Source organism: Dipteris shenzhenensis, chromosome 9 (genome assembly GCF_047967505.1).
Source record: "Dipteris shenzhenensis isolate YYH24624 ecotype China chromosome 9, Dip_SZ_1.0, whole genome shotgun sequence".
In the NCBI taxonomy this organism is placed as follows: Eukaryota; Viridiplantae; Streptophyta; class Polypodiopsida; order Gleicheniales; family Dipteridaceae; genus Dipteris; species Dipteris shenzhenensis.
Window position 1 is genome coordinate 40,298,812 of NC_141604.1, and position 24,353 is coordinate 40,323,164.

At 46.5% G+C, this 24,353-nt stretch overlaps 1 protein-coding gene across 1 annotated transcript in view; it reads left to right on the plus strand.

The window, feature by feature from the left end:
• LOC147898636 (uncharacterized) overlaps positions 1 to 23,827 on the plus strand; it is an 81,612-nt gene extending 57,785 nt beyond the window's left edge. The window contains exons 5-12 of the mRNA XM_087379208.1: positions 6,950 to 7,072; positions 7,620 to 8,207; positions 8,325 to 8,522; positions 9,001 to 9,090; positions 9,177 to 9,296; positions 23,124 to 23,237; positions 23,405 to 23,497; positions 23,630 to 23,827. Of these exons, the coding sequence (XP_087235334.1) occupies positions 6,950 to 7,072; positions 7,620 to 8,207; positions 8,325 to 8,522; positions 9,001 to 9,090; positions 9,177 to 9,296; positions 23,124 to 23,237; positions 23,405 to 23,497; positions 23,630 to 23,827 (1,524 nt within the window). The remainder of the gene's footprint in view (positions 1 to 6,949; positions 7,073 to 7,619; positions 8,208 to 8,324; positions 8,523 to 9,000; positions 9,091 to 9,176; positions 9,297 to 23,123; positions 23,238 to 23,404; positions 23,498 to 23,629) is intronic.
• The last annotated feature ends 526 nt before the right edge of the window (positions 23,828 to 24,353 follow it).

Consider the following 24,353-nt stretch of genomic DNA (forward strand, 5'->3'; position numbering starts at 1 on the left):
ATGCCTATATGGTCAAAGTGATACAGGAACCAGAACCCACTTCTTTTGAGCAAGCCATGGGAAATGAAAAATGGGAGAAAGCCATGGATGAAGAAATGGATGCCTTGGATGCAAATGCTACATGGGAATTGGTGCCTTTGCCTAAAGACAAGAATGCAATTGGCTGTAAGTGGGTTTATAAGATCAAGCACAATGCAGATGGTTCTGTGAATAGATACAAGGCAAGATTAGTTGTCAAGGGGTATGCACAGACATATGGCATTGATTATGAAGAAACTTTCAGCCCGGTTGCAAGGATGGCAACCGTAAGAGCAGCCATTGCTATGGCTGCATCAAAGGGATGGTCTTTACATCAAATGGATGTAAAGAATGCCTTCTTGCATGGTGATTTGCAAGAAGAGGTCTTTATGGAGCAGCCAGCAGGTTATGTTCATGCTATTCATCCTGAGTTTGTTTGCAGGTTGAAGAAAGCCTTGTATGGCTTGAAGCAAGCACCTAGAGCATGGGCTGACAAGATAGGACAGTATCTTGTCACTATTGGCTTTCAGATTTCCAAGGCAGATTTCTCACTCTATGTGAGAAAAAAAGAGAAAGGGATTATGCTGCTTGTCATTTATGTTGATGATTTGATCATCACAGGTGATAGTGATGAAGATATCCTTCATGTGAAAATGCTATTGAGGCAGAAGTTTGAGATGAAGGATTTGGGAGAGCTGCGTTATTTCTTGGGCATTGAGGTGATTAGATCACCAAGTGAGGTACAGCTCTTGCAGAGGCAGTATGGACTGGACATGCTGTCCAAATATGGGATGACAGGCTGTAAGCCTTTCAGTTCCTTTGGAGCAGAATGTGAAGCTGAGCGCAGATGCAGGTGAGCTTCTGGAAGACCCTACTATGTACAGACACATAGTAGGAAGTTTGATTTACATGACTATTACCAGGCCAGATTTGAGCTATGCTGTTGGGTTGGTAAGTCAGTTTATGCAGGCTCCAAGGAAACCGCATTTGGATGCGGCTAGACGCATACTCAGGTATGTGAAGTCCACATTGCAGTATGGACTATTTTATGAGGCTGGGGTTCAGATACAGTTGCATAGATACACTGATGCTGATTGGGCTGGTAGTATTTCTGATAGACGATCTACCAGTGGATATGTGTTCTCTTTTGAGAGTGCTGCAGTCACTTGGGGCAGCAAGAAACAGCCTACAGTTGCCTTGTCGAGCACAGAGGCTGAGTACAGGGGTGCAGCAATGCCTGCATGTGAGGTAGCTTGGTTGCATAAGCTACTCTATGATATGCATCAGTCTATAGATGGGCCAGTTGTCATTTATTGTGACAACATGAGCAGTATACACTTGGCAAATAACCCAATCTATCATGCTAGAACAAAGCACATTGAGGTGCATTATCACTATGTGCGGGAGAAGGTTTTACTAGGTCTTATTGATCTAGTTTATGTTAGCACAGAGGATCAGGTAGCTGACATATTCACGAAGGCATTGGGTGCAGAGAAGCTGCGCAAGTTCAGAGACCTACTTGGTGTGCAGGAATTGGGATTGAGCTCGAGGGGGAGTGTTGAGATATCGAGCTCCACTCGCGATATGCCAGGGTGACCGTTGTGCATTTATGTCACCGACTTGTTAGCTATAGATGCGGTTGGTACACCGCCCACGAATAATAGCTGGATGACAGCTATCCTTATCTACACTAGTTCGTGGCTCAGTTAGTATGCCACCTTAGTTAGTTGAGTTTGGTTTGAGACCCACATATAGGGTTCTTCTATTTCTTTGTACTAGAGTTCTTTTGGCTTTCACAACAAGAAGAGGAAAACTGTTTTCAGCCTCCACCTTTGTGTGTATTGTGTATTCCCCCATTGTGTATGTGAGAAAGCTGCAAGTGAGACTCCTTCCCTCTCTCCCACTATCTTCACAATATCCTCATCCATGAGGTCTTCCGGCTTGTCTGGTTTCATCACAGTAGGTCCACAGCTGCCTATACTCATGATTCTATGAAAGTATTTCTTTAGTCTGAAGCCATTGACTCTATTCTTATGCTGCTGACCATCCAAATCCTCAAGTTGATATGAGCTATTTTTTAATTTCTTTGTCACACGAAAAGGTCCATCCCATTTGGTCACAAATTTCTTCTTGAAGGTAGAATCCAGACTACTGTTGTATCTCAAAACTAGATCACCTTCCTCGATTTTCTTATCCCTGAATTTCTTGTTTGCTCTCTTCTTATTATCCTCTTAAATTAAAGCATAATGTTCCACCGCCTTTTGTTTGTCTAGTTGTGCTTCTTGTAAATACAATAACCGGTTCTGGAAAGTAGAATTACTTGATTTACATGACCCCAAAAACATTTCACTTGACCACACACAAGGCACCCTTGCTCTGAAAGTCTGGTACAACCACATTGCATTTCATCATTTCCCATGAAGTCCTGCAAAACATACTTTATTGTCTCAAAAAACTATACATTAGTCCATCATGCTTGTGAAAGAAAAATCCACAAATGCCAAAAGCCCATAGCTGCCCTAGATGTGTACAACTATGTGCCTACCCACAGCTATATACAGTGCTCAAAAACTTGATACAGATTTTGTCCTATCAACGTAGATCAGTGATCTCGGCAATATGATCAGTGATGGCCTGGCCTTCCTGCATCTGGAGATCCTTGAGCTGATTTGTGAAGGCAATGGCTCTTGCCTCATTCTTAAGATGATACATGTTTGCCAATCTTTTCCATGCTGCCTTCGCATCCTTGCACGACTTGATAGTCGTCATAATGTGCCTCTTCACATTTGTGGCACTGCGGCAGTCAAACTTCTTCTGCTCCTCCGTCGATGCTATGGGACTAGCAGGAGGGGCTGTAGCAGTCTGTTGTCTGCCTGTAGTCTGACCCGAAGAAGCTGTGCTGGATGTAGATGAGCCTACTGGCCTCACCTCATCCCCACTAACAATATCTAACAAGCCCTTACCAACCAAGATGTTCTTAAGCATGAATGACCACAAGGCATAGTTTGGTCCATCCAGCTTGTTACCCTCGGACAAATTGCCAAAACTGTCTGAAAGAGTCGACATGATGCAAAATGGGATACCCGCAAGCTGCAAATGTACCTACAAAAAGAACTGCAAGTCACACGAGGAGGGTGGACATTTATGTCACTTCTCGACGCGTTTAAGGAATTGGTGCCTAGTCAACTGGCTACAAATGTGCCTGCAAATCCCAAACTAATACTGGCTGCAAATGCAAAGTACAACTAGCTGCTCTGAAATGCCACTGACTACACAATGCAATCACTGCAAAAATGGCATCAACCAATCACTGCACTCTGCTGCAATCTGAAGTGCAATCTCAGACTGAAAATGCACAACCCAAATCTAAAAGAGCGCACCCACGAGTGCTCAAATGCATCCAACGGAGCTCAAAAGCATCCACAACTGTAAAGTAACTGCAAATGCGCCCAACAATGCAGAGTATCTGCAAATGCACGTGAGAGTGCAAGAGTATGGGCTGCAAAAACAGTCCCGAAGTGAAATACACAGCTCATAACACTTACTGAAAGTGCACCTTGGCCCGAAACACCTGCAAAACAGTCCACTGACTGTGTGGGCAAGCTGTAGATGACAAAGGAGCTGAAGTGAGCTACTTGGAGCTGAATGAAACTGTCGGGAGTACTTCTGAACACAATACACATGAAGAGAAGAGCCTGGAGAAGTATGGAGGCGCTTGGAGCTGCTGGAACACACCCGGGAGAGACTGGAGCTTAAAAAGGTCTAGATCTGAGCAAAAACGCCGAAAAACAATAAAAAAACTGCTCGAATCGCCTTCGAACAAGTCGTACGGGCTCGAAATCAGGTTCTGAGAAGTCGTACGGACTCATGGCACTGTCTCACAACTGTACGGACAGATCCGTACAGACTGTATGGATGGGGAGGGGAAAAAGCCAAAAAAAAATCGCCTAAAATGGTGCAGGACAGGCTTGTTTGTATGCGAGCAGCTTCGAAATTTCAAAAAACATCGAAATCGGACCGCAAAAGGTCAAAAATTAGCCATTGGACTATTGGAGCTACATCAAGCAAAAGCTGGAGAGCTGAATGTGAGAACCAAGAACGCGGATTGGAGCACCAAGCTTGTGGGTGTCTGGAAGCAAGCGCGGGAATGGGCTCTAGAGATGGAGGCGCTCTGATACTAAATGTAGAAACAAAGTGGAGACAGGTTGTAAACACAAGTGAGCAAGAGTGCACACACAAGAAAGCTCCAATAGAAATGTTCAAATGAAACAATACAAGTACTTGGTATATATAGTACCCAAGTACTACCGGTCAACCATAAGGTTGACTTTATGCCTACAACACCATATCTTTGTAATCTCTTACAGGTGGGCCTGTGATTGTTGTCTCTGGTGAATTGTTGCCTACTATAGTTGGATTGCGAAGAAAAATTCAGCAAATATGTCTCTTACGAGTGATGATTGGGATCTGGAAGAGGAGTCCTCTCAAGATGAGCAGGATGCACAACAAATGAATGAGGGAACTTCTCAAGATGCTCAAAATGCTGATGGGCACTGAAGTTGTAAATGCTCTTGGTGTGAATGAAATGCAGGGTGGGGGTCTAATGATGCTCAGGATGTAGAGGAGGCTGATGCATTGTTTAACGCACATAGCTGTTAAGTGTAGTGGGAGCACTTGCTCATCTGATGCGGGACCCAAGGTTTGCTGAGTTTAGGCAAACTCCTTTTAAGTCTACAGAGAAAAATGGTCATTCACATCCATGGGAAACTAGTGGGGCTCAGAAGCAGCCCGATGGTTCCATGCCATTCAATGGACATCCTTCAATAATGCCAAATGTGTAGGGTGCTCCACTGCAAGAGTCTATTTATGGTCCTATTGTGGGAGTTGCATCGCTCAAGGGAATAATTTTTAGAATGCAAATAGGGACAGCAAGCTTTCCCCCAATACTTGACACATTTAGGGTGTTTTGATGGTGGTTCAGTGTTCCAGGCTATGGCTCGTCAAGCTATAGATATTCCTGGAATGCCTGAAAATTATCCAATGGGTTCTCAGCCTGGTATGCAGGGTATGCAAGGGAATATGTCTGGGGGTATGCAGCCTGGAATGCATAATATAATGTATGGCAATATTGGCATGCAGCTAGGAATGCCAGGTAATTTTGGAGCTCCCACGGGTATGCTTGGAATGCTTGGTGCTGGTTTGGCAGACCCTCCAACAGGTAGTGGCCGTGCAAGACAGGCTGGAGGTAATGCTATGCATCCTCCATTTTTTCAGCCGCCTGGCAGTAATCTGGAACTTCCTGGCATTACTTACCATAAAGTCAAAGAAGGGAAGATATTTTGAGTGATTGTCTGCTACAATCTACTCTTAGTCACCTGGATCCTAGTTTAAAAACTTTATGAGGAGAACCCCAATAGGCCAAAGCCTCCAAGTACCAAGAGGAATATGCTCTAGACAAGGATTTACATACTAACCAAAAGAACAATGACACAGCCCACAACTTTGACTTGCTCTAAATGCACATCAAAACCCACATATGAATTCTAGTTGCATCTATGGGAGGTTGTTTTCAACTTCATAGGTCTTAGATTGATTGATGTTGTTTGATTCACTAAGAAGTACCTGCATGCCAACAAGGGTACAATCTTCTTATAGCTATAACCAATGATATTGGCTGAAGCTATAGTTAAGGAAGTCATCGCAGATTCTGTCCTCCACGTTGGGCCCCTCGGAGTCAATACACCATATCCATCGCAAGAAATTTCATAACAAAGAAAATGCCACTCACAACTACATTCACTCCCATGACTACATCTAGTGATCTTACTAGACGACGGTCTACCAATCTGAAAGAAAAGAAAGGCAATAAATGGAAGTTTGCATCTTGAGTCTTGTAACCTAAGGAAGTATATTTACTCCCAAGCCTACATCAACTATGTGTACATTGATCATCACACAATCTAAGTACAGTATCCACTTTGGGGCTTTGTTTTCTATCAGGCTTGAACTTGGAGACATTACTTGTGGCAGTGGTGGGAGAAGCAGAAGATCAAGCGACAGAAGATGATGATCAGGAAATTAAGTATTCCGCCCTAGACCACTTTGACCAAATCAACAACGTACAAATGGTTCCAGTGCTGAGAACACAATAATTGTTTTCATGCAGACCTTTTAAGAAGTGCTTCTAAGACAATGGAGGGAGTTGGGATGAAAAGGAACCTGACATGGCAGAAATCCCTTCTTAGAATCAATGACAATAGAGTGGATACATTGGTGAAGGAAGACAACCCTAGCCTTGCAAAACAGGATGTCATGCTCCTCTATTACAAACCAAGCTCATCGTTATTCCTTCAATCGCAGCCTTGCAACTGGATGTTCTGCTCCTCTATTACAAACCGAGCTCATAGGTAGATCCTTCTCAGACCTCCCATCTCTTTTTATCTCACACATAGTGTATAACACTTTGTCTATGCTTCGTTACAGTGGGGAATTGCCTACATATTCCAGTCCTTTGCTGTTGGTCAAGCCCTCTCCTGACACAAAGCTGGCTTTTTGGACAATGTTCAAGCAGACCCTAATTCCATGGGCTCTACTTCTCGTGTGAGATTATGCAAGCTTTAAAATGACACACAAGTTGGGACATGCTGCACACGAGGCGCTTCCATAAGCAATAGTGTAATTTAGAAGACACACAAAAACGTTACTGTAAAAATGGAGATGTAATAGCTCCTGGAATGCAGAGAGAATAATTTCGTAGTATTTGTTTTTTTCTTCATATGATGTCTAGGTATTGTTTAGAAATATATTTCAACGTCCTTGATTCTCCTGTAAAATTATGTCCATTTGAAAATTAAATAAAATGATTTTACCTTATCAACTTCTCTGTAGATTGTAGAGTGGTCTCATCAAAATTCCCTTTGACAACTGTCAGATGTCCTTGAGCATATCCAGACTGCGTTTTTTTGAGTATCAGAAAGGTGTTGTATACTCTCTTGAGGATTTTTTGGAGATGCAACGAGTAAAGCGCGCATGCATTATGGAAAAGTTGTTTCAGGTAGTATGGGAAATTCGAAAGGTTATCTCACTTCTATTTTAACCGCCTATTAATACTCCTATACATGCACATGTCCTGTTATGCCATACACACATGCCATAGTTACAAATGTGAACATCTGCATAGACCAGTACAGTGAGCACAAGATTTCCTTTCATTCCCTTTTTATTCCTCTCTTCTCATGACTTCAAGTAAACTTTGTGGATTATAATTAAATTTCATTTTACTCTAAAGGTGCTTGCTCTTAAAGCTTTATGCTTAAAGTTTTCTTTGCCTTCCCATAGTATCTTGCATCCACGTAATTTGGATCCTTAACTGGACACATAGACCAAAGGTAACCTTTTTAGTTCAAGATATCAATGATTGAGAAATTTTCTAATTTATTAGAAGGGTTATTCTAATGCCTTGGAAGAATATACAGTTCATCGCTGTTGTGTTATGTCTCGGATAAAATTGTTAGAAGTCATGAACTTGTTATGATTTCATGTCTAGATGCACACCTTCAACTCATATTCTAGATTTTTTAATAATAATGTTGGCTTTGCAGTTGTCAGAAGACGTTGTTGTAGATGTCAGAGGTGCTTGCACTGCAGTGCTTGCCAAGATTGAAGAGGATCTTCTTGGTCAGCAAATCGAAGATATAGATTTTTCCTCAGGGATCAGTAATAACATCCATACATCCCATTCTAAGGTAACTGGATCAAAGCTTGCTAGTGTCGCTGCAAAATGGAAACAGGAAAAAGAAAAAGCAGCAGAGGAAAGGGAAAACCAGGAAAGGTTTACCTTTGCCATTGCTGCTGCGAAAAGAAATGAGAGACAAAGACTCCTGAAGTTTCTCAGACTTGGTGACTATGTAATTGCTGATTGCATTCATCAGATTTTAATCAGGTCGTTTGTGGAAGTACTTCAGAATGTTTGTCATCATTCACTTCAAGAGATGTACCATTTCCTGGATGATTCCAGTACTTTTGAAATTTTGGTAAGAAAGGAACCTTCTAACCAAGCAGAGGGCATGGGCTCTCTCGAGCAAGCTGTTATCCAAATTGGAACAGAAGTTCCAATTTTTGAAGTCAAAATTGTTTTAGAAGGTGTTGATCTGCGACTACAACCAAATTGTACGGATTTCTTGAGAACTGTAAGATTCCAGCATCTCGAAGGCTAGATATACTTGATGTTATACTTGATGTTATTCTTATACTTTGGGTTTTACCGTGTTTTGCACTTGTATATCAAAATCTCTTGCTCATGGCAGTTTGAAGAGTTCTCAAAACGTATTCCTGATGGACTGAAGACAATACAAAGGCTTGTTTCCCATTGTGGTTTAAATGGAGTGGTGGAAAGAATGAGCCTCAACAATGAAACCACTTCTTCATACATGGATTTGATAGGTGAAAAGCAACTCGGAGAAGTATTGTCTATGATTCGGACTTCTTTTCAATTATCCTTCCAAGTGAGGATTGACGAGTTTTCCCTACTGTTTGAAATTCCTTTCCATTTCCTGAAAAGGGAATTTACTATTTTTGAACAAATAAATAAAGAAGGAAAAGGAAAGCTCAGTTCATAACACCTTTTCCATCAGCCTATAAGATGTTAATGAAAGGTTTAGTGGAGTTGGAGTGATAATTAATACTTGGATTATGAGCACTTTGTATGCTGAATGGTTTCAAAGACATTGTTGTAAGGTTTGGAGGTACAAATGCTCAAAGTACTCTGGCTTGTTTTAACAATCTTTTGTTCACCTTCTCTGTCAACCTAGAGGGGTGTCGATGAAGTGTTTAGTGGAGTTTGAGTGATAATAAGTACTTGAATTTCAATCATTTATATGCTGAGTGATTTCAAAGACATTGTCACAAGGTTTGGAGGTATGGCTTGTTTTGATAATATCGTCGTTGTTAAAGCACGATCTAACCATAGCTGTTGTTCAACAGGACGCAGAAGATGTAAAAGCACAGTTTCAACCCTTTTTAGACATTTACATACAAAATCAGAGTATCTCTGTTGAATGGATGCAAAAAGAGGTAAGGTTTTGAACATCACGTAAACTCTTGCTGAGTTTTGGCAGCTACTTACATGTTAACTGTTAAAATGAGCTTCTTCTAATCAGCAAGCTGTTTTAGTACAGGTTGATGAAGGCCGATGGGACATTGGAAAATTTCGTATAGAGTTGGATTCGTTTCTCCAACAAATTAAAGACATAAACTCGCTACTAGATAGTAAAGATGTGGTATGGATCTCAATTCTATGGGCATTATTTTCCATAAAAAACTTTTAAAATCAGTCAAACTTGCATGATGGTGTTCTCTTACTAAGGTCATAAGAGACAGTAATTGTTGAGATATTGGTCATTTGAGCAGCCAGTATCTTCAACCGTTGCACCCTCATGACTTCTGCGCACCCTACTCTATTGCTTTTCTTCATGTCGAGCCTCTACATCTATAGCTGTGCAAAATCAGCATCATCTTCCATATGAATCTGTCCGTGCAGATTTGTATGCAAGTTTTTTATTGCAGAATTCATTATTTTCCAGGTGATATACAATCGTTGAGGAGGATGTATTACTACTTGAGTTGGGACCTTTAAGGCGTGGAGTTATGAGGAGGATGAGGCCCTTCATTTCAGCTATCCGGCTCAGCTAGACAGGGGTTCCCCCTTGCTCCATATTTTTTCATTTTCGTAGTTGAGGCTATGGGCTACTACTTGCAGGCTACCAACAGTTATGGGACATTGAAGCTATCTCTTTCGATTAGGCAGAAATCTGCAATTTCTCCCAATGACGAGCTCTGGCATTCCTAACCGCGTATGGAAAGAAGGGGAGGCTCTTCTCTCGGTGCCCTGCATCAATCCATTCTCACTCCCCGGGATCCCATTGCAAATACTTTATGGGAACACCTCCATAAAGCCAAAGTCTCCATGAGCCCAAGAGAATATGATGAGGTTTAGGGTCCAAGTACCATCCTCCAAAAAGGACCTACAGGCTACAACTTTGACAGGCTGAAATGAAATATGCATAAGAATCCCATCCACCGATCTAGATAACTTGTCCCCATAGTGAACATTCTAGGAACAAAGTGGAGACAGGTTATGAACACAAGTGACCAAGAGTGCACACACAAGAAAGCCCCAATAGAAATGTTCAAATGAAACAATACAAGTATATAGTACCCAAGTACTACTGGTCAACCATAGGGTTGACTTTATGCCTACAATACCATATCTTTGTAATTTCTTACAAACCCCCCCTCAAAGATATGGTTGAGAGTGCCCTGAAAAGGTCTCAGGTGTACCCTGCAGTACCTAAAGTACCATGGTTGTACAAATTCGTCCAGATGGATATGCAACCTATGGGAGTACATGAAAACAATGTCATTGTGAATCACTTCACAACCCCCCTTGACATTGTGAGAATGTCTCTGATCCCCAAGCCATGTCGATGTCGTAAGAAAAGATCTGCTGACAGGGCTTTGGTGAACATATCCGCCACATTGTCCTTAGATGGACAATAGATTAGATTAATGAAGCCATCAGAAATACAATCCCGTACTTAATGATAATGATTTTCAATGTGTTTCATGCGAGCATAAAAGAAAGGATTGTTGGCTATGGTAATGCAACTCTGGCTATCACAGAAGATAGAGTTTGCTTCGTCATCCTGTGCATGATGCAAGTCATGCAAAAGCTTCCTTAACCACATTAACTCCGTAGTGGCTGAATTTGCAGTTTTGTACTCTGCTTCATTGGAGAAAAGAGAGACTCGCTCTTGCTTCTTACTGAGCCATGAGATATAGGCTGAACCCAATGAGAAGCAATAGCCAGTAGTGGACCGTCTGTCGTCAATGTCCCCTGACCAATCTGAGTCGGTGAAACCGCTCTCAGCTTTAGATCACAATCTGAAGCATAATGCAAGCCAAGAGAGAGAGTGCCATGGACATATCTGAGAACCCTCTTTGCTGCATTCCAATGTGTGATCGTGGGACAATGCATGAACTGGCTCAAAAGCCCTGTGGCGTAGGCAATATCAAGCCTTGTGGAGCATAGATATATCAAACTGCCAACCAACTGCCTGTACAAAGTGCCATCAAACTTTTCAGCAGCATCATGCTTACTCAGCTTGAGTCCCTTTTCCAATGGAGTAGCCACAGGCTTAGAGTTCTCCATTTTAAATTTACCCCTTCGAATACTTTGTTTGTGACATAGAAATCCCATCATGGGTCTGCCAAAACTCAATGCCAAGACAATAATGCAATAGGCCCAATCTGCCATATCAAAGTTGTGACATAAAGCGGACTGCACTGTTGTAATTTGCTGCAAATCACTGCCAGTGAGTATGATGTCATCCACATATAGTATTGTGACGCCAAAAATTGATATTTCTTATTTGGCATTGGTATTTTTTTTCTCTATGTTTGATAAGAGTTTGAGTGTCAAGTGATAGCCTAGCGGCTCTTACTTATTTCTATTTTCTAAGATATTGTATGGGATTGAGAGAATGAGTGGAATGGATCATTGTAAAGACCATGTGTATGAATGATAAACACCTTGGTATGGGGTGAGAGTTATTTGTGTATGGGATATTATGGGGTTTTTTAAAAATAGGAAGAGTGAGTCATATAAAGAGGTGGGCTCATGCCCATGTGTTCCAATAATATAAGAGAGGCCACATGATAAGCGTGTGGAAGGCATGTGGAGGAGTGTGGAGTCAAGAGGAATCCTTTTAGAATTTCTATGTGGAATAAGGAGGATGTGGACATATGGAAAAGAGAGGGTCCCTATGGGCTCCATGTGGGGAGACTCTTGACTTTCTCAATATTTTAAGAGTCTTGAGTATCTTTTGATGGGACACATGGCAAGAGTAGTAAAAAAGGACATGGATGGTGACATACAGGCTTATGTGATTGATGGGGAAAGGAATCTACATGTAGCAATTCTAAATGGGTGAAGGAGGGTGACAAAATCTCTATAAAAGGAGCCCTCCTCTCCCTTGTTCATCATCTCTTCCACCATTAGGCCTCATGTTGTTGTAGCTCTAGTCTCCTCAAGCCTCTTCCATGAGCCTTCTCTCCCTATTGTAGAACTTATCTAGACTCTTGAGTCCATCTCTCTCTAGTTCATTCTCTCTCTATGAGTAGTCTTGGAGCTTCCGGTCCCTCTCATACGTATGAAACCTCTTCTTCTCCCTTGTGTTTAAAGTATTTTGAGTTACATTGGAGTGGAGTCTCACTCTATTGGTAATGAAGGTCACTTTAGGTTCTCTCTCTTGAGTGTCTCTTCTCTTTTTCCGTCGTTTTCTCTTCCAAAGTGCTGCTCCTTCCTCCCTCAGCCCGTCTCTCTCCCCCCTCAGCCTGTCCCTAGCCCCTCCCTGCTGCTCCCCCCCCTCCCCCCCTGCTGCTCCGCCCCCTCCCCCTGCCTGTCCCTCGCTCCCTCCCTCTGTTCCCTGCTTCCGCCCCCTCCCCCCTGCTGTCCCGCCCCCTCTCCCTGCCTCCGTCCCCTCCCCCCTGCTGCTCCGCCCCCTCTCCCTGCCTCCGCCCCTCCCCCCTGCTGCTCCCCCCTGCCCCCTGCTGTCCCGCCCCCTCTCCCTGCCTCCGTCCCCTCCCCCCTGCTGCTCCGCCCCCTCTCCCTGCCTCCGCCCCCTCCCCTCTGCTGCTCCCCCTCTCCCCCTGCCTCCGCCCCTTCCCCCCTGCTGCTCCGCTCCCTCTCCCTGCCTCCGCCCCCTCCCCCTTGCTGTCCCGCCCCCTCCCCTGCTGTCCCGCCCCCTCCCTGCTTGCTCTCCTGCCCCCTCTCTTCCTCTCACTCCTCCCTTTCTTCTCCTCTCCTTTCCCCTCCCTCCCTCTCAGCTTGCCCCTCTCCCCTCTCAGCCCCAGCCCCTCTCCTCCTTCCCTCCCCTTCCCCCCTGCTTCCTCCTAGCCTCCTTTCCCCTCCCTTGCCCCTCGCAGCTTTTTTGGAACGGAAGGAGCTTTTTTTTTTCTGTTCGAGTCGGCCTCCTCACCTTGATTGGCGATGGATTCCCCGTCAGCCAATCCTACTCCATCTCCACCGGCCGCGAAAACTATCACTTTCTCTAAAGACGAGTTGCAGCAGCTCAAGAAGGATGTAGAGATTGAGTGCTCTACCACTTTGCTAGCACGCATCTTCGGGTCTCACCCTTCCAGATCCCAAGCCAGAGACTGGATGCTTGCGGCTCTCCCCCCAGACCTCGCTCCTCGATTGGTAGATGTTCGCCTTCTGGGACGAGGTTTTTTCCAGGTTGTTTTTGACACTCCAGAGGCTGCGAGCACTGTGCTCAAGGCCGAGTTTTTACACCTGGGACACAGGAAGATCTTCTTTGAAGCCTTTCACCTTGGTTTCGACCCAGTTGAGGCAGATAAGAAATTCTTCTCGCTCTTCATCAGGTTCCCCGGGCTTCCCCAGGTTTACCATCGACTTCTTTCTGTTATTGGGGAGCATTTTGGCGCAGTTGCTGAGATCCCACCCCTCCCTGGGTTGCCATTGACTGCAGCAGAGGCAACCAAGGCTGATGGGGTTCCTAGAGTTAGGGTCCTTTGCAAGGATCCTAACCTCGAGATGGACCACGTCATGATACAGCGCCCGGATGGTTCCTTTTTTCGCCAGAGAGTGGAGATTTCAGGCAGGCAGGACCAGTGCAGGATTTGCAGGACCTCGGGACACTTTGCCAGGGATTGTCCCAGGAAGAAGAAAAGGCCTAAGAAGGCCTCTGGTACAGCTACCGCCTCAGGGCATCGACAGGGGGGACAGGGGGGGGATTAGACCCGGCACTTGCCCCTCGACCTCGACAGAGGGGTGGTACAGGTCCAGCTCCTGCTCCTCATTCTTCACGTGGCGGTCCTGCTCAGTCAGGTGGTGGTACAGGTCCAGTACCTATTCCTCGGCCTCATCAAGGGGGTGGTACAGGTCCTGCTCCTCGACCCCCACCTCCCTCAGGCACACGCGACGCTTTACAGTGGGTTCCAGTACGTGTGCAGGTCCTTCCTTCAGTTCACGAGGGTACCTTAGTAGACTCTGCTTCACCTCGAGCTGTCCTTCCTGTCTCACCTTGCACAGTCCGAGACGCTGAAGCTTCGACCTCCTCCCCAGTTGCAGCTTCTTCCTTAGATCCAGCACTGCCAGATGTTCCTCTTGAGGATGGAGAGATTTCCGCGGCTGGGCAGACACCGGGTAGAGAGCCTTCCTCACTCCCTCCCTTGGACAGGGGGAAGGGGATAGCTTACACTGTTGATCCTCTTCCCTCACAAGGGATCCTTCGTACTCCGGTGTCTGGATTGCTCCACAGGAACTCGTTTTCAGCCTTGGCAGAGAGTTCAGATTTCCCAGAGGAGGAGTTTGTGCCCGCTACTTTTGGGGAGCCAGTGGTTGGATTTCCTATTGACAGGGCTTCTTCTTCAGGTGCCAGGATTCTTTCCCCTATTGACTTTCCTCCACTGGGTTCCTTCCCTCCTTCCAGGAGGTCTTCCCCTGTTGAGGGGTTTGTTTCCGCCACTAGGTCGGGTAAGGTGTTCCACTCTACATCCTCCCGTTGATGAGGATTATCAGTTGGAACATACAGGGCCTAGGTGGCGTCCCACATCGCCGCCGCAGACAGCTGATCCGGGTCAGCTTCATCCAGGTGTTACTGGGGGTCCCATTGATATATTATTTATTCAAGAGCACAAGCTGGATTATAGAGATTGTGCCAAGTCAGGCAAGTTGCTTTCAGCACATACTTTTTGGTCGCCTGCATTGGGCACTAGGGGAGGCACTTCTATTTCAGTTTGGCAGTCGGTTCTCCCCTTAGTTGTTGGGCACGGAGTCATTATCCCCTCTAGAGCTCAGTGGATTATTCTCTCGATTGGAGGGCGTAAGGTTGGCTTCCTCAACCTATATGCCTCCAACATTAGAGGGGAACGTGTCCTTATGTGGAAGACTTTGCTCTCCTGGGCCCCCATTGTGGATTCTTGGGTGATTGGAGGTGACTTTAACATGGTCGAGTTACCTTCAGACAAAAAAGGGGGTAGAGAAGGCGGACTTCACTCTTTGGAGAGAGCAGCTTGGGATGCCTTCCTTTTCCATTTCTATGGCAGAGATACTTGGTGTGATGATGCCTTTCTTATTCAGCCACAGTCCCTCCTGTTCTCTTGGTCGAACAGGAGGCAACAGATGCCTATTCATGCACGCATTGACAGATTTTATGTAGATGACTGGGCACTAGACAGAGGTGGATCGGTATGCATTGCTGCGGGGGTTTCCACCTCAGACCATTTCCCTGTTGTTCTGGCTATCTCAGAGCCTCACTTGAGAGGCCGATCTGCCAGCATCAGGATCCCAGATGCCTTTTACACAGAGGAGGACCTTACAGAGGCAGCCCTACGGGTATGGTTTGCTCATGTCCAGGGAGGGCAGCCACATCCTTCACATTTAGCCGCTGCCGTCTCTGGTATTAGCGACTTTTACTGCTCAGTTGCTTCTACCAGGAGACGAGATATTCTCAGACGTGAGATTGGTGTTCGCCAGCAGTTAGCAGCTTTGCAGAGGGAAGAGCAGAAACGGCCTTCAGATGCTTGGATTCAGGAGCGCCTTGCTGCAGCGAGGGCTCATCTGCAGTTATTGCTTGATCAGAGAGCAGAGTATGCCTTTCATGCACGGGAGTCCTTCTGGATTCAGATGGGTGGTAGAGTCAATAAACACTTCTTCTCTACTCTTGGCCCTAGACATAGTAGAGAGAGTGTATCTCAGCTTATTGACTCACATGGGGTTTTACAGATAGAGCCAGATGACGTCTTACGCATAGCTTCAGATTTCTATGCCACCCTCCTTACTGCTGATCCTGAGACACACGATATAGAGGATGCTAGACAGGCTATTTGGCAGAGTATCCCAGTGTTGGTGAATCCGGATATGCATGTTCTACTTGACGCACCTTTCACCAACACAGAGTTCAGGACTGCACTTTCAGCCCTTCACAAGGGCAAGTGCCCAGGTTTAGATGGCCTCACCCCGTCTTTTTTCATTGCATTTTGGGATATGATTGGAGACTATATTACTTCAGCCATGCAGGCCATTTGGGACTCTGGCGAGATGCCTGAATCGCTTACAGAGGGCCTCATCCACCTTATCCCAAAAGGAGGTAGCAGAAATTTGTTGTCCCAGTGGAGGCCTATCACACTTCTGGGGACTTGTTACAAGATTCTGGCCAAGGCTATCAGCCTCCGATTGCAGCCACTTCTCCCTGATCTTATCCATGACACTCAGACGGGATTTGTGCATGGCAGAAGTATTTTTGATAACATTTTTTCTTTCTGGGAAGCTTCAGAGTGGGCCATGCAGAGTGGCCAGAATCTTGCCATTCTACTGTTGGATTTTGAAAAAGCTTATGACAGAGTAGATTGGAGTTTTTTGGAGGGCACCCTTCTACGCTTTGGATTCACTGATGTTTGGATCAGAGGTGTTTCCTCTTTGTACAGATCAGCCCATAGCCAGGCACTTATTGGTGGGGTAAGGGGTGAGAGATTTCAGATTTCGAGATCAGTCCGTCAGGGATGCCCCCTTGCTCCTTTCCTTTTTTTATTCGTGGCCGAAGCTATGAGCATCTATGTTAGATCTCAAGCTGACATCTTTGGGCTGAGACTTCCTATCAGAAGAGAAGAGGAGCTGCTTGACAGTGAGTTGGCTGATGACACAGCGATTTATTTGGATGCCTCTCCACAGACATTGACTTCTTTCAGGACAGCATTGGATTTATTTTGCTTGGCGGCAGGGGCGCAGATAAATTGGCATAAATCCAATGGCTTTTGGATCAGTGATGAGGACACTCCAGTTTGGGGACTTGACATAGGGTTCACTTGGGTTCAGAGGGGTGTGCCTATCAGGTATTTGGGCTGCCAGGTCGGCTTGGGTATTTCTACCACGCAGCAGTTTGCTCCCGTGTTGGAGAGCATCAGAAGGAAGCTTCTCTTTTGGAGCTCAGCCAAGCTGGATCTTGCCTCTAGAGTTGTGGTGGTCAACCAGGTCCTCTTGGCCACGGCCTGGTTTATTTGTTCATGTTGGTGCCGTTCTAGGGACTGCATCATTCAGCTCAGAAGACGCCGATCAGGAACTTTCTCTGGAGTGGGCTTGATGGCACAGCAGATGCCTTAGCCAGAGTGGCTTGGGAGACCCTCATCCTCCCTACACAGGATGGGGGTCTCAATATTATTGATCCAGATTTACAGTGCAGAGCCTTACTTTGCAAGATAGTGGTGCGAGGACTTATGCCAGGACAGGAACCGTGGAAGGACTTTCTTATCAGCAGCATACAGAGGTGCACACCTTCCTCAGGAGGAGACTGGATGAGCAGTGTTAGATGGATTTTCACCTCAGCACACCTCAGATCACCTTCATCCCCTCTCATGGTTGCCATTCTGAAAGCTTGGGCTAGTTTCAGAAGCTCTCTTCGGAGGATTCCTCCTTCCTCCCGGGAAGAGATTGATAGGCAGCCCATCATGTGGAACGACAGTATTTTAGATGATCGTGGCAGACCACTGGGTGCCTCACTCTACATGCAGTGGGCCAGGTGGGAGAGGGGACCTGCTTCTTCTTTGGGATCTTGGAAAGCCTTCCGTAGGCTTCCAGAGGAAACCAAGTCAAGGTTGACAGGACATCTCAGAGGGAGTGCAAGGAGGATCTTGCAGATTGAGTCAGCCCTTCCAGAGGCTTGGATAGACACAGATGATATGCCTCTCACTACCTCCACTTGGGCAGGTACTTTCTCGAGAGGCGGGGTTCCACTTCAGGTCTTAGCCTTCCGAGGTGCACAGGAGGATGCTTTGGTTTTCAGTGTCCAAGATGGTGGCAGATTGCTCAGATCTACAGATGATATATTGCTTGAGTCTGCTTTTCAGCCTATCAGGGTCGTAGGCCTTTTGATGCAGGGATCAGATTCAGAGTGGTTCTTAGACCCTGACCCCCAGTTACTCTCCACCGGGTCTTGGAGACTTTGGCTCTATGGAGGAGTTCCCATCAGGTATTTACAATGGGACCCCGGAGAGTGGGAGTGGATTGACGCGGGGCATCGAGAGAAGACCATCCCCTTCTTTCGTTACACGGTCAGTAATGCCAGGAGATTTCAGCTCAGTAGTAGAGGCTGGAGACCCTCCAGAGTTCCTCATTGGGAGACTTTTGGTATTACTGCGGATCAGCAGAGGTACTTCTGGAGGAGGCTCTGGAATTCCCACAGGAATAGAAAGATCACTATCTTCTTTTGGCTTTCTATTCATGGAGGGATTGCAGTGAACCTTTGGAGGTCCAGATTCGGAGCCGACCCTACTTGCCCTCGTTGCCTTTCTGCTTCGGAGTCTATTCAGCATTGCTTATGGGATTGCAGATAGGCGAGATTGATTTGGATGGGGATAGCCAGGATCTTCAGTCACTTTGCCCATTCCCCACTCTTTATGACTTGGGGCTCGGTGGCTTGGCTTTCTCTTACAGGACCTCAGGTTTTCTATGAGGGACTTGACTCCTCCCGGGCCATTTCGGTTCGACATCATTGGGTTGAGCTTTGCTCGTTGGATGTGGTTCCACACCGTCCTTTTACAGCTGTACATGCCTCTGTGGATACTTCTTGGGAGATTATAGCGAGCATAGCAGCCTGGCATATCTGGAGATCCAGATGCACAGAGGCTATGGAGGGTACTCAGGTTCATCCCTCGCACACATTGGCTAGTATCTGGACAGACATCGTACACACTCTGATGGCCGTATGGACGGGTATGCAGGGGACTCCCGTGCAGCCTCAGCTAGGAGGGCTTCTTTCTTCAGGGAATGGAAGGATTCTCCTTTCTTCTCTGAATCTACTACAGGGTTGAGATGGCACTTTCAGCCTCAGCCTTGGTTTCTTTCCACCTCACTCTAAGGGGGTTTTTTATTATCCTCATGATTTCATGATGTATTCCGCTTTGAGCTTGCTCTCGCGGGTTTTTGTTCTTACTTAATAGAAGTCTTTTTCATGAAAAAAAAAAAGTGCTCAAAAGTGTTGTCTATTCGGTCGCTCATTACACATACATGGTTTATCTATTTGCCAAGCCACAAAGGGAGCTCTTCCTTCCCTCGTAGAAGATCTCTATGGGACTTGGATCATTGATGAAGTCTAAGCATGGAGGTAGTATTATCCCAAGTTGGCACCGGTAGGAGGAGTAGGTGTTTTTCATGACATGACAGTTTGACCCCTTGTTAGTATTTTGCTCATAGCTTTTTGCTCCATCGTCCGATTTGGACGAAACTTATATCAGCGCAAAGCTCTCTTCAAGGAGCATCATCTTATGTCTTCTAGATGTCAAACCAAAAATCTACGACTCTCTGTGTGTGATTGTTTCTTTTTCAGACAGTTTTTACCCTCGCCGAGTAAACTGCCCATATCTTTCCGGTCGCTTCTCTGTTTCTTACGAAACTTATATCAGAGCGAAGGGTGGAGGGGCTGAGGCAAGGGTAGAAGAGGCGGGGGGGGGGGGGGGGGGGGGGAGAGGAGGCGGGGAGGAGGGTAGAGGAGGTGGGGGGTAGGGAGGATTGAGAAGCGGGTAGAGGAGGCAGGGGGGGGGAGGGTAGAGGAGGCGGGAGAAGGGCTGAGGCGGGGGGAGGGAGGGAAGAGGTAGGGGTAGAGGAGGCGGGGGGAGGGCTGAGGCAGGGGGTAGGGAGTGGGGCTGAGAGGGAGGAGAGGTAGGGGAGCGGCTGAGAGGGAGGAGGCGGGGTAGGGAGGGAAGAAAAAAGAAAGAAAGTTTATTAATGTCCACTGGAGACCTAAAAAGGTCTATGGAACAAAAGAGACCTGCTTATACATCAGTACAGAGAGGGCCATAGGCAACCTCCCTGGGAGTATCATCAGATTCCTCCAAAAAAACAAAACACATAGAACATAAAACATAAAAGGAACTAAGTACTAGGCTATGGAGTGGCCATTACATTAGTTTAAGACTGAGGGTCTTTAGATTTTGTCTTAAATTCTCTAATCACTACAAGACCGTCACGATATACTGCCCATTTTCCTGCTTCCTTGGCTGCCCGTGCCTTAGCAAGCTCGGTAGCTTTGTTCTTCAGTTGGGTTCTTGTAAGCTCCTCAGCAATCCATATCTTTGTCCCCTTCAGCTTATAGGATTGTCGTAGAATCCTCTTCCTGAGTGTCTTCGAGTTGAAGGTGATGACAACGTGTCCATTCCTAGGCGATAAATAAACTGGGGAAGACTCCTCTTCATCATCATTCTTGTCATCAGTTGGGCTTGTTGACCAATCAATGGCCAGGACTGCTGCCTTGATTCTGTCGATTGCCTCCTCGAAAGTGTCATCCTTGTGTTGCCAATCGGGTATTCCCCCTATTCGAATCTTCATAGCATTCTCTTTCCGAAGGTGATGTTCTTGGATCTCTGTTTGGATGTCAACCTTGGGTTCAGCTGTCACTTTCACCTGGATGAGCTCTTTAACCATGGAAATCAGCTGTGATGTTGGGGGCTCAGCTTTACATGTTTGTACGGCTGCTGCAATAATCTCCTGCTTCCCTGGGCCTTCCAAAGTTGCAATACGAGCTAGGGCTTGGGTGAGCTGGGACCTCAGGTCTCGCACTTCTTGCTGGAGATGGTAAATCTGCTCTTGCGGCTTGGTCGGCATAGGGGGAGGTTGAATCTTATACCTAGAGTACGTCCTGTCGAAGGGAGCAGGGGTTGTGGCTACCATGGCGAAGTAAAGCTTGGGGGGATGAGGGGAGGATGGGCTGGCCATATTGACTATTCCCCTTTTGGCTGGACTAACCCCTTGGCTGGGCCTGGGGTACAGCCCAGCCAAGAGTGGGGAGAGGAAGTGGGGAAGTGAAGAGCGGTGGGCTGGGCAACGACGAGCTGAGCGACGAGGGGAGCGACGGGGCTGAGCGACGGGGGGAGCGACGGGGGCAGAGCGACGAGGGCGAGCGACGAGGGACGGATGGGAGGAGCGACGAGGGACGGACGAAGGAAGCGACGAGGGACGGACGGGGGGAGCGACGAGGGATGGACGGGGGGGAGCGACGCGGGACAGACGGAAGGGCTGAGGTGGGGGGTAGAGGAGGCGGGGTAGGGAGTGGTTGGGAGGGAGGCAGTTGGGGGAGAGGGAGGGGTGGTAGGGAGGGAGACGGGCGGAGAGGGAGGGGCTGAGAGGGAGGGGCAGTAAGGGAGGAGGAGGGGGTTGAGAGAGAGGAGAGGCTGGAGGGGCAGTCGTGCGGGGAGGAGCAGCACTCCCATCAATATAATTTGTCCCCTTTCCTTGTCCACATGCTCGTCATACTTGGAAATTGGAACTTTTCCCCTCCCATTAATATAATTTGTCCCCTTTCCTTGTCCACATGCTCGTCATACTTGGGAGTTGTCTCTATGCGTAATAGTATGGCAAGGTATCGATGGTACACCTAAGGAAGGTGGGGTAGTTGGATAAAGAGAGAGGTGACCCGACTGCCTTCCCTCAATAGAATCAAAACCCAAAGGGAAAGGTGACATAAAAATCCTCCTAGAGGCTAGCACCAAGGGTTAGCCTTGAGCACCGAAGCCGTGGCCTTAGGAGAATCGAAAACCACCTGAAAGAAGCCTCATCCTAGTAAGTGTGCATCTAAAAGGTGAGGAGCAAGGTCTTTGGGTAAGGCCACAAGCATCCAATCCCTGGCTTGCGATTTAGAAGGATGGGACCCATGGATGTGGGCGAAGAGCGAGGTAGAACTTTCTATCTCTACATCGTTTTTGAGCTGTTGCAACTCGTCCTTTGAGAAAATAATTGTTTTTCGCGGTCCGTAGAAGTGGTTGAGGAGAACGTGTATCCATTCATCAATCAAGGCGAAAAGGCCGACTCAAACACGATGAAACTCTATTCGACAATTCCTTGCTATGGGAGGGGCTGGAAACCAGAGAGTTAGAAGCAAAGGAAGGGGCTGAAGCTGAAGGGTGAGAGGAGGGACGGTTGAGGGGAAGGGCAAGGGCTGAGAGGAGGGAAGGCTGAGGGGGGAGGATGTGAGAGTGAGGGGGGAGGAGAGAGAGGATAGGAGTGGGGCAGGACAGCTAGGGAGGGGGAATGAGAGGCTAGGGAGGGGGGAGGGAGAGCTAGCAGGGGGGTGTGAGGAAGCTAGGGAGGGGGGCGGAGCAGCTAGGGAGGGGGCGGAGCAGAAAAGGAGGGGGATGGCTAGGGAGGGGGGAAGAACAGCCACAGGGGGGGGTCTGTAGCAATCAGCCGAGGGAGGGAGAGTGCAAGGAAGGGGGGCGGGGCAGCAGGTAGAGTCTAGAGAGGGGGGCAATAGAAGGCCAAGAGGAGGGAAAGGGGTAGAGAGGGGGCAGGACAGCAGAGCAGAGGCAAAGAGAGGGGACAGAAAGGGGTAGAGAAGGGGCGGGACAGCAGAGTAGGGGCAAAGAGAGGGGACAAAAAGGGAGGGAGGCAGGGAGGAGCAGCCATGTACATCGTTTCGAATGCAAGAATCATTTTCAGTGTCATTTGGCCATCAATTCCCTTAAGGATGTGATCTATTTTCTTTTCCACATCACTTGGGGGCTACTGTTACTTTGTTACTTTTATAGATGAATTCACCAGGTTTCACTTGGATATATCCCATGAAGCTGAATTCAGATGTGTCTCTTTCTTTAAGCATTGGATTGCCTTGGAAGAGAATGAAAGTGGGGAGAAACGCTTGACCTTCCGCACTGACAGGGGGAGTAAGTACATGACCCGGGAATTTTCTGATTTTTTAGCAGCCCGGGGTATCATTCATTAGTGCACAGTGGCCTACAGTCCGCAACAAAATGGACTTACAAAGCGCAAGAATAGAACAGAAATGGAAATGGGCAAGTGCATGCTTAAGGGAAAGTCTTTGCCCAATAAACTTTGGTTGGATGCAACAACTTCTATGATACATGGTTCTAAGACCTCACTCCTTGGTGCACTGTTCCTTTTGTATTGAAAAAGAATCTAGTAAAGTGTCATATTGCAAACGTTGGGCCTGGAAGGGTCTCTCTTGTTTATCTTTTGTCTATATTTTGGTTCTTTCCTATATATCCTTTGATAATATGGTGTGCTCTCTCTTGTTATGTAGGGGGTTTTGCACATCAATAACAAACTATTAAAGGAGAGCCTTCTACCATCACCTCAGAGATGTTTGCAAGCAATTTTTACCTTGATTCCACAGCTTGTCTCACGTTACTATCAGGTAAGACACCTTAACAAAATATTAAAGTTCAAATTCCCCTTTTTAAAGTCACAGTTTTAATTATATCAATGGTGTAAGATATGAAATACTATATTGCAATGATAAATGAGCGTGCATAGAAAGCTCCCTGAAGACATTATATTTGTTCTATTGAAGTGGAATTTCAGGTCTTTATTACTGAAATCCATACGTCAACAAAAAAGCTACTCATAAAGCCATCAAACGTGGAGGAGTTTGTGGAGCTTGCTAATTTTCTTCAGGTAAAAGTTATAGTACTCAAAGAATTGACGCTTCTAGATTTAACAAGGATCATTGTTTTCATCTTCGATACGGAAAAAAGTGGTAGGACCCAATGAAGTTATGTGTAATAATTTTAATTAGGCTTGATCTAGGTGAGGATTGTTCATTGGAACATACAAGGCATTGGTGGCATCCCTCATCGCACCGCTGCAGACAACTGCAGCTTCATCCAAGTGTTACGGGTGGCTTTATTGATGTCTTATTCATTCAAACCCAGAAAATCGATTCTAGAGATTGCGCAAAGTCCGGCAAATTACTTTCAAGTCACGCCTTTTGGTGACCTGCTTTAGGTTCTAGGGGAGGTACATGCATCTAAGTTTCAGACTCTTTTTTTTCCCTTGGTTGTTGAGCGATCCTTCCCTCCAGAGCCTAGTGAATTCTTCTTTTGATCGGGGGATGTAAGATTGGATTCCTCAACCTCTATGCCCCCAATAATAGAGGGTCTACGAAAGCAGTAGGAAAGAGCCAACATTTGGCACCACTGCCGGGGAGACTAGCGTCTCAAGTAATGAGTAACCATACTCAAGTATGTTCCCCTTGCTCATGGCTGCAGCTCGTTGCAGTTTTCTTTTCCCCCTACTCATTGTTGCTAATCAGCCTAGCTTTGCACAAGCTCTTGCTATCTTCCAATCTGTGCTCGGCTGAAGCAAAGCTTGCCGTGCCTTGCTGCATTTTCTTTTGCTTGGGGCTAGGATAATGGCTGTTAACTGCCCACCTCCTTCCCCTTACCCTTTCGTTTTTCTTCCTTCCAAGCTGTCTTTGACAGCCCGCGAAGGCCTTCTTGGGGTGTCTGCTTTTGCAAACCCCCCCGGCCCC